General features: G+C 35.8%; 1 protein-coding gene across 2 annotated transcripts in view; it reads right to left on the reverse strand.

Moving 5' to 3' along the window:
* Positions 1-13,674, reverse strand: part of EIPR1 (EARP complex and GARP complex interacting protein 1) — an 86,884-nt gene that overhangs the window by 39,668 nt on the left and 33,542 nt on the right. For both annotated transcript variants that reach the window (XM_062571142.1, XM_062571143.1), the window contains exon 4: positions 3,967-4,123. In XM_062571142.1, coding sequence (XP_062427126.1) covers positions 3,967-4,123 — 157 coding nt within the window. The remainder of the gene's footprint in view (positions 1-3,966; positions 4,124-13,674) is intronic.

The raw sequence follows: 13,674 nt of genomic DNA on the forward strand, positions 1-13,674 counted from the left end.
TTAATAAAAGAATAATTTGCTGCAACTGGCTTGAATCCTATTTTCCTCCATGAGGTTTACCAGTTAGTGTATTCTGAGAAGTCATCAACTACTTTCAGTTGAACTTTTAGTGGCTCTGATGCCTCTCAGTTAAAAGGAAAAGCAGAAATTAGAATGAAGTAAAGTTACAGAACAAACGCAGCCCCTGCCCCTCTCAGGCAAGAGCTTGTTTTGTCACTTCTGACTTGCCAGAAATATGACTGCCCTAATAACCATCAAACAGGAGCAGAAGAGGAAGACTGCTGTGGATACCTTATTTTCATTAAATTTGTGACTAATGGCTTGTTGGACTTGTCTACAAACTTCAAATGAGATCATAAGGACTTTTCTAAATTCTTCCAATAGCTTCTGACAGTTGCAATAAAGTGAAGGTTTTCTTCACTCAGTCTCATTTAAAGGGGATTTGTATGCAATAAAATGCCAGGTCTTTTAAGACTAAATGAACAACAGAAGCCATCTTTTTTTACTTGACATTCTGTTAGGTTATTAGGTTATAATCACTTATAAAAATTACTTCTTTACTTTATTGGTTTAACGTGCAAATTTACTTGCTTATATATGCTTCCAATGTCAAAGCAGGCAGCTGTTCTGTCATATGAGCCCTTTGGAACTACAAGCTCAACTCTGAATCTTGAAAATTTTGCACAAAGACAAATGCAGTGAACTTCCCTTCTAAATCAAAAGCACAATTAGCAATACTATTACACAGAGAAGACTTTAAATTACATCACAGTCTTTGATGTCCAAGCAGTCTGATGTATGTTTGCTTGCTCTTTCTAAAAGATATTTTTCATCCTCCTTACAGTAGATCAGTAGATAAGAGTATCTATTTACCTGCTATAACGATCCTCCCCCCCCAAAAAAAAAGTTCATATGACTAAACATTTTCCCTTAGAACAGTCAGAGCAAACTTACCTCCAACATTTACTCTTCCATCAAGACAATTTATCTTTTTCTTAAGATAATTTTCACTTAATAGTGTTAACTTTTTCTTGTTGAGCTGTTTTTTAACTTTAAAGGAGAACACAAAGAACTGATAAATAAGTTTACCTAAGTGTCCCTTTTTACCGTGGATATACAATAAAGTCCTTCATGAGAAATCCTCTCAGGAAGCGATTTAGTAGTCTTTAACAAAAAGTAGTATGGATTTAACAATATACATGCAAGAAACAGACCATACTACTCATCTTTTCCAGATTATCTGTGGAAATAGCCTATTTACAGTACCTTTTTCTTTTGTAAATTCAAAACATGCTAATATAAGCTTTTAGTGATAAGCATCTGCAGTCCTTAAAATAGCAGATTTAAGAGAATTTCTTCCAATTTCTTTTACATTTGATAATATTTGTAGTCTGCAGTTAAGATTGATCAAGTGAGATATAATAAGAAAATACAACTTCAGTAAGCAGAGAGGCTAACTGAAATCATCTGCTCTGCCTATCATTCCAAACATATCCACTCTAAAAGCAGGATGTTAAGCAGATATAAACAAGCCCGCTTCTAGTAGCTGCTTGGGGAGAATCTCTTGCTTTGCACTTATGCTCCTGACACAAGAAAAAAAAAAAAAAAGATCTGCTGCGTTCACAGTTCAAGAGCTTATAGTTTACACCTTCTCTCATGGTTAGTAGTATCCTCCCTCTCTGAGACTGTCAAGTCTACTGTCAAAATATCTGCAGGAAATTGAAAAAGCAGGGTAGCAGGTTACTCCTAAAATCTAAGGGTACTCCAAAAGGAGTCATCCACATTTTCAGCAGAAACAAGTTTGGGGGTTCTTTCAAGCTGGACTCAAAATAGCAATCAAAGTAACAGTCTCGTTAATTGTTCTGTTTCCTTAGCCACTCTTGTGCCTTGGATAGCTTCTTGAATCATATCCAATTGCAAGTTTTACTGAAACTTTTAAAACAATACATAGAATAATATCCCTGTGATTATGTAGTGTATACTGTGTGAATATATATTTTTATTGATAAAATGAAGTTACAAAAAGAGCTCGTTTTTGCAAATGCTCGTAATTATAATACCCCACAGAAATCCCTGAATTTTCCATGAGCAAATCTTTGCATTTTGGCTCACATAAAGAGCCAGAGAGAGGATGAAAAAAAATCTTAGGTTTCAACCAATCAGAACAATTAACAGGCCTATTTGTTTGCCTAATTTATGGATCTACTTAATTTTCTGAAATATCTCTATGGCCATATAGAACTAACAACTCACGAAATGCAGATGAAGCAGAGCTGAATAAAAGCACTTTTCATGTTCACCTGCCTGTAATGGCTTGGACATCAGATTTTCTTTAAAGATTTTGTCAAATTTATTTTAAAATTGTTGAGCGAAAGGAACACAGCGTTCAGACACAAGTAAGGAAAGTTTAGAATTTCAGTCACAATGAATTAGAAATACTTTTTGGTCTTGCTTTACAGAAGACAAGTGATATTAAATATGTCCATGCTCATTTTTAATAAGAAATGCCAGAGACATTCGAGCTTAGCATTCCATAAAAGCGATGAGGTTAAGAGAGAGAAACGTACAATGAGTTTTTCTTAATGGCCAGTAAACAATCAAATAAAACCTAGCATACAGGAACAAAACTTAGCATGTAGGAAGTGGGGAAAAAGATCTCTCTTCCTAGTACACAATACTATATATAGAAAGTCTCTGATACAGTATTTTAACTATAAGGCTTTCTTGAGAGAACAGGGGAATAATACAAGATGATCAACCTTAAAGAAAAGAAGACAGAAAAGACAGAAAGAAGATAGAACAGGGAAAACATGCAGGGGAAGTATGAGCAGATAAAGCGCTAAGAGAGATAGTGGCTGCTTAAGCACACAACCAGAAGCACTTTAGGCAGTTTTGCTTTCTTCCTTTCAATTACAGTCAAATCTCAATTACTTATGGCCTGCAACCTAGATATCCATGAATACTGTGGATTATTTGTGCTACAGACGCCAGTAAACAAAATATCTTCTCATGAGCTAGAGATGTCACATTTCATTTACAAAAAAAAAAAAAAAAAAAAAAAAAAAAAAAAAACAAAAAAAACCCAAAACTTTGTTTTCTTATTTTGTTTAATTCTCTGGTAATGGTAAATTCTCTGATATGGTAAAGGGAACGTACAACTTACAGGACCATTTTCTACTCCTTATTCTTTCTGACAGACACATTCCTGAGACCACTGTAGAACACACTCTTACATTTTCAATTCTTCTTGCCAGCGGAAGGTGGCCAGGTGGTCCCCCAAAATCTCAAACAATTTTGCAGTTGGTGAACCAAATGAATTAATATTTCTTTGCCTTGTGCTAGTTCAGGAAGCAGCAAGAACACATCATGCACATACCCACAAAGAAAAGGACTCGCAAACATATGATAAACAAATTTCACCTTGTTAAATAACAGAAAAGAGAGGGAAAAGAACCTCTGTAATACCCTTTGATGCATCTCAGCCCTCCTTGTCTATTCTTACACAAGAGAAAAGAGTAGTTATACAGACCCCATGTAACACAATGAATTCTTAAGAAACAATAAATTACTTGCACTTATGTCAAATCAGTCGAATGACAACAAAAAAAAAAAGGAAAAAAAAAGGGAAGAAGTAGACCAAAGAGTAACATCAAATTTATATTCTATATAAAGATTGAAATTCTAAGTGTTATACATTTGTGCAACAAAGGATAGATAGGACAGGTGGGGAGAAGCACATCAGAACAGCACACAGGCTGTTACTCCATATGTGTTTGCAGGACTATAATAAATGTTTTTAATCTACGAAACATCTGGGACTAAAAATCCAATATGTACTATTTCTTTAAGATAGAATAGTTTTAAAGTGGATAGTAAGGCTTCTACAGTATAAATCTGCACAAAACTAACAGCACAGGTCTATCCTTTAGGCTTTTTTCTAGGAGTATAAAATATGCAGAATCCTACCAGGCCATATTGCCATGGGCTGTGTTGTCAAGGTGACAGAGTAGCTCCAGGGTTTGAGTGTTGCTTGATGAATCATCAGGGGATTCATGACTGCCTGATTCCAATTCCTTCGGCATCCTCCAAACAGCAGCACATGTCACGACTTTATTGTCTGAAGCTAAGCAACAGAGAAAAACGTCAACAGATCATTGTATAGGAGACATATTTTGTATACAGTACATCAACATTTACACAAATCTATAAGCAATGCACATCTGCTGTTTAAAATATATAAAAATATTATACTTAGCTAAATTCAAAGAACGCAGAACAGATACAGACACAGACCTCAAGTTAGCAGTCAAATTCATGCAGAACTTGTAATTAGTACACATTTAACCCACTTCTCCCTGTTTTAAAGGCAAAATTCAGTTCTCATAAAAACATAACTCTTTTGAAAGTAAGTTTTTCAAGTTTCATTCGCGATATTGAGGTTAATGAAAAACTCAAGATACCACTAGATACATTGCTTGAGCCCTTAACAGTAATATTTAGACATAGTTTTAACATTTTCCTTTTAAGGGCTATATTCAGTTGAATCTACAGCATTATGTTGTAACCTTTGCTACTCAAGACTGTTTATTACAAAACTTAGTTTTCCACAAACATTCACTCCTCTTGTAATTCTAGTGAATAAAAACAGCTTCCAAAAGACAAACTGATACATACATATACAAATATATCAAAATACTACAACATATATGATGACAATGCAACTGCACAATACGGAATAAAGCACCACTATATGGTCTAGGCCATATAGTATTGTCCCTTATTCCGTACAGCTATTTGCAACAATGCAGAATGGGCAGAGACCAGAGCAGCAACGCAAATGTTCAAACAGCTAGAGTTTCTGGTCCAGGGTTCCCAGCAGAGTAACAGGTCAGTATTACCTAGTACAGCAGGAACAGCCATCCAGCTACAGTGATGTTAAGGAGAAGCAGGGGGAAATGACTACCTAACAAAGATGGGCTAGGTGAAAAATCCAAAAGATAAGTAGCAATGAATGACATTTTATTGGGTGAGGTCATTTCATAGGCCTTTTTCTCACAGTTCTGTCTTCAAATACATTTCATTGATTTTACTCTGGAGTGCCTGATCAAAGAGCCACGAGCAGACGTGACTGACTCTAGCAGTGAAAGTAAAACAGGAATAATTGTAATGAAAGTGTTTTCAAAAGGAAGGGAAGTAAATCAGAAAAATGCCTTCTTAGGTTGAAATGTTACTAACATAGAAAAATGTCCCTATTACAAAGGAGATCAATCTGGACATTATATATGCAGAACAGGTCCCTAAACAACAGAAAATAAAACAAAAAGCCATTGATACAGAGTAAATAAAAACAAAATCTAAGAATTCAGACACACTTAAAAAGTAGTCATATGAAAAAATAGGTTAAGTCAGAGAAAATGATCATTTCTACCAACAGAAAAGAGATAGAGAAGGACTTTTAATTTAAGGTACAGAGTTCAGAATACATGAGCATTGTGGGTCTGAGAGAATGTACTAAATGTGAAATATTATACATATACACAATAGTCTGGAAGTTGTGTACCGTGTCATGAGATTATACATCTAAAGATGTAAAGATGATGGATAATCCCTTATTTATTAACATTTAATTGAGCTTTTACTAATTGTAGTGCAGGCTAACTAATCAGCAATTTTCAAGTTATTTGAGGCAATTCCCTCACTCTGATCAATGTGCCACTGCAAGGAAGGAGAAGAAGCAATAGCAGATGGCTACTTTTGTTAAGCAGAGGCAAATAAGCCCACAGTATGCACTGTACATTACACAAGTAATAAATAACCTAAGCGAAATTGCAATACAGTTGGAAAAGACAAGATTTATCAAATATTTTGCATGAAAAGTTTAGTATTAAAGAGTGTTCTTTATACTCAATCTCAAGAAATGTTTGGCAGATAATAATCCCTGAAAGGTCTGCACCATGCATATCCAGTATCACAAGTTCTTGCAAAATTGTTTTAATTTCTTAAAGCCAATGTCACATTGGAATATTTTGAAACTGTGATGGTTTGTTCCTATGAAGAATTTAAAAGTAAATAAATAAAATCATAATTTCTTGTACAATCGGATTTCCAGATTACAAACCCTAAAACAACTAAGCAAGTAAAAACAAGCAGTAATCTCAAGACTGAGGGAGACTGGAGGAGGAAAAAAAAAATTGAAATCCCCTTGGAAGTTGATGTAACCAGGCTCTTGTGCAACTCTAGTGCTTTGAAAACTTCTCAGTAGCCACCAACGAAATAAACATGCTTAAATTTCTAATGTGTGCAGCAATTCTACAAAGATTTTATATTAGATTTCAAGTTATAACTACAGACATTGTTAATGAGCAAGCTGGAAATGCACCTTGATATTCCACGCACAGTAGATTTGCTTGAGTAGTGAAAACAAATTTATCAGACCTCCACATCTTGCAATCCTAGCTATGCCTTTCCTTGGAGCCTAGCACAGTGTTCTCTCTGAAAAGCTGTTTAGTTGCTCTGATGATATGATGTGTATCAGATGTCATTTGCTCTTTCAAAATGCAAGAGAAGCTTATCTTTCGAAATGTAATTTGACCACGGTAGATTTCTGTATTAATGGTTGTTACTTTGTAGTACTTACTTTAGGCAGCATTTTTTTTCCTTTTTTACTATTCAATTTTTATCTTAAAGAATTGCTCTAAGCTTTCTATATTAGTGCATATCTTCAAAATACAATTTTAAAATGAGGGCTACCTATCAAACTTACTAGAGATCCTAATAGCTCTGAAGTTATTCATTCCCTGTCACAGTGGTTGAAGTAGTTCAGCTACTTAGCTTTTCTTGTCTTTGTTTACAAATATAGAAATAAAAATATCTATTTTTAATCAACATTAAAAATGACTTAGTGAGGTAATTATCACTTCTTTTCTCTATAAATACAAAAACTTTAACTTGCCCCTAACAACTACATTCCTTGCATTTCAGTATTTACAAAGTTTCTTCTTGAATTAAAAATCATATTACCTCCACATCATTTTATAACATAGAAGTTCCTGTAAATACTGAATAATAGTAAAAAAGATTGGAAGTAGACATTGGCTTAGAGTTTCATATGCAAGATTCTATGACATTACATCTCCATTTCATTTGGGATTGGCAGGGGAGGACAAAAGCTCCCGTGCATCAGCGAGGGCCATACTTCCTCCAACACAGACAGGCAGCATGCCCCAAAACTCAGCACTGTCATCGTAAGCATCATTCTGCTTTTAACTGGATTTGAAGATGCTCATGGAAGATTACAAGCCATTTTCCAGCTGTTAAATGATCAACTATCATCAGCAACGGTATGCGCATTACCAATCTTCAGATTCTATTTCAAACTTTGGAGGAACTCTGCAGTCACATAGGTGGCTATAGTGCAGAGACTTAATTCAGAGCACTATTAATTTCTCCTTGCTGTTTTTTTTTTTTTTTTTTTAAACATACTTATCTATGGTTCTGACATTTTTTTTAGTTTCACACATCTGAGAATTAATATGGAATTGCTACAGCTTCCTATGGAAGAAATTTTAGATAATGCCTGATCTAATCCAAGGCTTAATTTTCTTAAGAAGATATTTTTTGCTCTCTGATAATAGAAAAGGCAAATTCTAGGACTGAGCGAAAGTGTCACTCCATTCTTTGATGGGTCATGATTCTTTTATACCAGTACAAATAACCAGTAGCAACAAACCTACTGGAACTCATAGACAAAAAATAACTTTCATTACATAGAAATCCAGGTCCCAGAACAAGCTTCTCATGGCTCTGTGACAAAAATCACTAGGAGTACACAGTATTTGTGGAATTACCCATACAGTCCCTATTTCTTACATGATAAGAAAACGTACACACCCAGTATTACTACACAGTTTCATTATAGCCTCTAGTGACATTGCTTGCCCAGAAAATCTTAAAATCTTCACACAAATACAAACCCTAGTTTCTCCCTTCTTTTAATAAATCTCCATTTCACCTTACTGCATATATGCAGTAAAGACAATGTTTACAAGTATCACCTCCTGTACGATTTCTCAGACACAAGGCAAAATTAAGCACATTTCTATAAATGTGTACCTGTCAGCACCACTTTCCCCTAAAAGATAAAGAAACCAAATAGGAATGCAGTATTTAAATGACAATGCCAGTTATTCTGTATAACAAAGAATATAGGAAAGCAAAACACCTGCACTTCGCACTTCTAGGTCTTCTTTAAAGCTTTTTAAATTGTAAGAAACTGCTTTTTCCAACGTAACTTCATATTTAGACCAGAATTTTTCTTTATGTCACAGAACCAATGCAAGCAAGAATAGATAAGGCTAAGCTAGTTTATGACTTTTTCTATTGTGCTGTTGTAATTGAGCTTATTAAGAAAAACATTAGGCAGTTTAACTAAGCAGAGTGTGAACGTACCCTGTGGATCTAAAAGTTACACTTTTATGAAGTATAACTGAGAAAGATTTGCAGAAGACAATCTCACTGTATCTGTAAAGCATTGTTCACAAAAATGATCCTGGAAATGAGACAACGACATGGAAATGAGACAACAAGTTAAATCTTTGTCATGTTTAATCCTCTTCATTCAACAAAAGAAAAAGCCCTTATCTAATTTATTGTGCATCTTCAGTATAAATTTCACTAGGCATACTTAAAGCTGGAGTTAGACATACCTTTCCAACTGCAGCAACCCACTAGGTAATCCCAATCTTATCAATACTACCTCCTAGGCAGAGATTACCGTATCTTCTGATTTTTCCTCTAATTTTGATTTGCCAGAATAATTCTGCATAGAGTTTCTTCTACCTAGTTTCGTTGAAACGACTGAAACTTAAAAACAAACAAAGCAAAAAAAAAGGACAAAATCCCACGTTTGGACAAAAATGAGTTAGGAAGTGACTAAATGTTCAGTTACGCTAGCAGCTCAGAGTGCAGTAACCAACTGCAGGGAACAATCTTCAGTGAGCTCATTCAAAGCCTAAGTGAGATATCCATGGCTATACAGCACAGGCCTTCTTTAGTTGCCTACTTTACAAGTAGAGCAAGTGAGAAAACACAGTGCATGCAGAGTGTGCAATTTGCAAAAGGTCACAACTTGGTCAAATCAATACCAATTTTCACTTGGAGCACTCAGAAAAACTTCTCAACAAGGGTTATTTCTATGACAATTTTCAGCTTTCCACAACCAGCTGTTCTAACACGCACACAAAATAGAAGTTTTAAACAGGTGAAATATCCTGTTTATCTTCTTCCAAACACTGTTCCCCTTACAGTTGCTGCAACTTAAGGTAATAACTTCTGAGAAAGAAATAAACCTGAAAAATTTTCTGCCTGAAAGGTAAACATATCAGAAAGTTGTTAATTAGAGTTTGACAAGAAATATATATGTAACCTTAACTACAGCTACCTCTTACTGCTTTATAGAATGACATCATATACAACACTGTATCATTGCTGGCTGGAATACAGTAGCCAGTAGACATTTCTTAACAACTACACAATTATTTTGGGGCTAGAAGCAGAAGAAAAATATGAATATAAGAACACAGACTGCTGATTCCAGATGCAACACATTCGCTCAGGACACTAAGAAAGTCACTCCTGTACTTGTGAAAAGTTCCTCCTCTTTTTATTTTTTATTTTTTTTATGATTTTTCAGACTTTTAAGCTAGAAGAGATTGTCTAGGCACCACAGACAGCCTTTGATTTTGCTTCAGCAATTCCTACAGTTAAAAACTCACAAACTGAAAGATGAAGTGAGTTCTGCCAGGTCTCCATATTTAGAATTCATAGGTTCTAGCATCTAACAGCCAGAGTTGTTATAAAGATTCCCTTAGAAAACACCACAGCATGGAAAACTGCAAGAAATTCAAGTAAACATCAGGTGTCATTATAAAAATCCATCTGTAGAGACTTCCTGAAAAAACATAGTTTATTCTCTTTTACAAATAACAGCTTTAAAAAAGACAGAAAATGTAATTCCATGAAACATACTAAGAAACCATTTGATATCTGGATGACTGAGGCAATAAATCAGAATAGATATATTGGAAGGGGACACAGTCCAGTTTGTCACTGTATACAGCAAACACACTTGCTTAGACTCCTTTTTTTATGTTATTGAGAACAAAAACTGTACTGTTGTGTTGGAGCTGTAAGTGTCTTTACCATCAAAAACAATTCAATATTTTTACTGTTTTCTCACATAAATCCCTTTATTGAAACTCTCCCTCCTTGAATATATTTCATAAGGAAACTAGAGGAAAAGATATTTCAGTTAAAACCTTGATGATCTGAGTTTTAACTAAAGAGTAAAACACATCTGAAACTTCTTTGGAGATGCTTCCACTAGTCAAGTATTACTAAAACAAAGATGAGTCAGAAAATCAGAACAAATATATGGAACATAAAAACAAATTCTCATCAGAAGTACAGATACTCGTCAATACTCTGCAGTTCTAGCAGAGAAGACGTTTAAGTACACATAGGAACTCACCAGTTCCATTTACCTTTCCCTTTCAAGTGTGGACCAAGACACTCCGAACTTGATATAAGCCAGTAAGTACTACCCTTTTATATACTCTGCCCACCACCAATTCTCGTACTACAGTTATTTCCCCAAAACTGAATCTGCTAGCATCTTTCACAGGCAGTGGACACATTAGAAAAGTTAAGGGAGAAATATATTTTAAAAGGGTTGACTAAAAACAATATAAAACTTTACTATTTGATGACAATTTTTAAAACAGAATTTTAAGTTTAAAAAAAATACTAAAAAACTAAAACTCTTAAGGAAAGTAATGTCAATAGATGCTGCTATAATATAAAGGAAAAAATATAAAAATAAGCCTAAATGGACATACAAGAAGTATTACCCCTCCCTTTCTCCCCCCTCAAAATCCAGATTCAAGAGGATTAAGATGCCAATTATACAGGGATACATCAGCCAACATTACAGCTTACAGCTGTTTAGTCATCTACCTTTTATTCTTCTGGCAGCACTTGCAGCATAAAACCTATCATGCCACCGAAGCATGCTCCGACATAACTGCAGTCCTGACTTGTCACGCCCTTATATCAGTCACTCAAAGCAGACCAGTTACAGTCCTCCCTAATTATATCATTTTACACAACATTTTAATCTTGATGGTCAATCATTTTTATGGTCTTAACTAAATACATATAATAGGTCACCCTTAATTGTTTTCTTTCTCCCATAATACATTAAAACCAGTTATTGCTAGTCTCCTGTTCTCTTTTCTTTCACGTTTTTATATATGCATAGTAATTCAATGTTTTTAAGATTATTTTTCTATAATTACTAACTATACACAGCATCTGCAAGAACGACATTTTCCCCTCCACTTTTTGCTGTCATTCTACTTCTTTTCCCTATGTTTAACCTTGAAACCCAAAGGACAACGCTTCCTACATCCTTCCCTGCAGATATGCACACCAAAGCTGGAGGAGCTGAAGCATCCAGCGCCTGACAGGGTTTGCTCTTTGATCAGCTCAGGTGGTGCAAAGCCAGCTGGCTGCAGTTATTCTGTTGCCCAGGGAACAACAACTGAAGTGTGTACTTCCTAAATCTGCACGGGAGGCCCTTCTGCAGCATTGCCACAGCAGCTCTTGCTGTGCAAGGCTGAAGTGGTGAAGCTGTTATAGCTACGGCCCAGCTGGTGCCCATTAATGCTCGCGGTATGACAGGAACAAGCAGCTAGTGTTCAGAAGCCTCCTTCTTACCACTGACAAACACAGAGTTATCACTCTTCCTTATTAATGAATGTAAACATCCTGCTCCCATTTTAATAAAATGAAGAAATCAAAACCAAAATGATTCAAGTATGCATCATTTTTTCAACAAGAACCTTGCAGTCTTTTTAGTCAATTCATTAAAAAAAAAACAAAACAAAACACCCCCAACATGCTCCGTCTATTCAGCAACACATCCTGTACTGTCTGTCACAAGAGGGAGGGTAGGGGCGACAGCAAACCATTCTTTTTCTGAGTTAAGACAAGATGTAAATCTTAAAGGCCTGCATAGTCTTATTTCACATTTTTATTCCGACATACATCTCACCCTATATATATTTCAGAAAAAATTAGAGGCAGCTTGATTTTTTCCCCCATAATTCAAATGTATTTTTTAGCTACTTCGATACTGAAAGACATGTATACAGAAACAGGGCAGAAAAATAACACAGCAGCTCACTCTGTAGCCTGACAGAAGTACATTTTCAAGTAGAGTTGAAAGTAGGAATCAGTAGTTTATTAGAGTAACACATTATGGTTCAGTCCAGGCCAGACATACACTCTCACACAAGACATCCTCCATGCTTAGCTACTGTTTCACTACTTCAGCATGTGGTAAGTGCTGCATAAGCTGCAGCCTTCCCACAGTTAGCATGCAGATCACAGGTGACCATAAATTCATATTTACTGCACACCAATACAACACAGATATGGCTTAGGTCTTTAGACGACAGACTCTCATGTTTGCATTGTATATAGAGATGTATACGGAGGTTTTAAAGACCTCACACACAAGACAGCAACACAGAGATAATGATCTAATAGAGTGTGCAAAGGAGCAGGGTAGGACACATGGGAGAAGCAGATAAAACAGTCATACGGAAGTGGGAGACAGAATCTGCAGAAAGCAAGCAGTCAGCAGGCTGAAAAATTGGAGAAGGCATAAATTCCACTCTTTTGTAGTCTGATATTCCTTATGCTATCCAAAGGTGATTTGAGACAATGTCATAGCACATCCCTTTTCTTTGGGATACAGTCTGCAAGTATATATCTATTTGAGGGAGCTCAAAATTTCCTGACTGCATTTCTGAAATTCTGTCATATGGAGACAGCTACAAGAGAAGAACTATAGCCATTCCCACATTGATGGGCTGACCTTTGTGGTATGGCTCTCAGGCAGAATTTGGCTGCAATGCTGTAAAAGTTGCTTAGCACCACATAGGAGTGCTTTCTTTCCGACACTTTCTATGACCAGACCTCGTAAGTCACATCAATGAGTTATGGCCCTTCTGACACATCAGATACATCTCTAAGTATTTCAACACAGTAGAAAAAAAGTGTAGAAACCGGCACTACCTGTGCTCTCTTACACCCTGCTGTTTGCTCCTGACAGTCTTTCCAGTATTGTTACCTCCAGTGCAGTTTTCATAATTGCAAAAACGGGAGCCGTACAAGAAGGTATGAGCCGGCCATTTAAAAAGCACTGAGGTTTAACCCTGTGCTGAGGAGATCTGCACGATATACCAATAAAAGCCAAACGAACCATATTTACATATTGGTTTTCATCATCACTAAGGCTAGTGAAGATGAATACTATTATCGACATTGATACTTTTCTACACACAAAAAAAGAGCATATAGAAAGTGGAAAGGTCTCATGGAGGCACTGACTTCCATCAGCACCAAAGCCTCAGCAGCTGTCAGTTAAATATGGCTAGAAGATAACAACGTGTTAAGGTTCCCCCTTGATGTTCTGTGAGGCATTAAAGCACTAAACTTTTTAACGGTTTGATGGGAACCGAGAGGCATTTATTCTCTCATCAAATCAGGCCCTCACTAGACAGTTGCACATTTAATGTTCTATTTAAATAAGCTTTAGTATTCACATTT

This window comes from Rhea pennata, chromosome 3 (genome assembly GCF_028389875.1).
Source record: "Rhea pennata isolate bPtePen1 chromosome 3, bPtePen1.pri, whole genome shotgun sequence".
Taxonomy (NCBI): domain Eukaryota; kingdom Metazoa; phylum Chordata; class Aves; order Rheiformes; family Rheidae; genus Rhea; species Rhea pennata.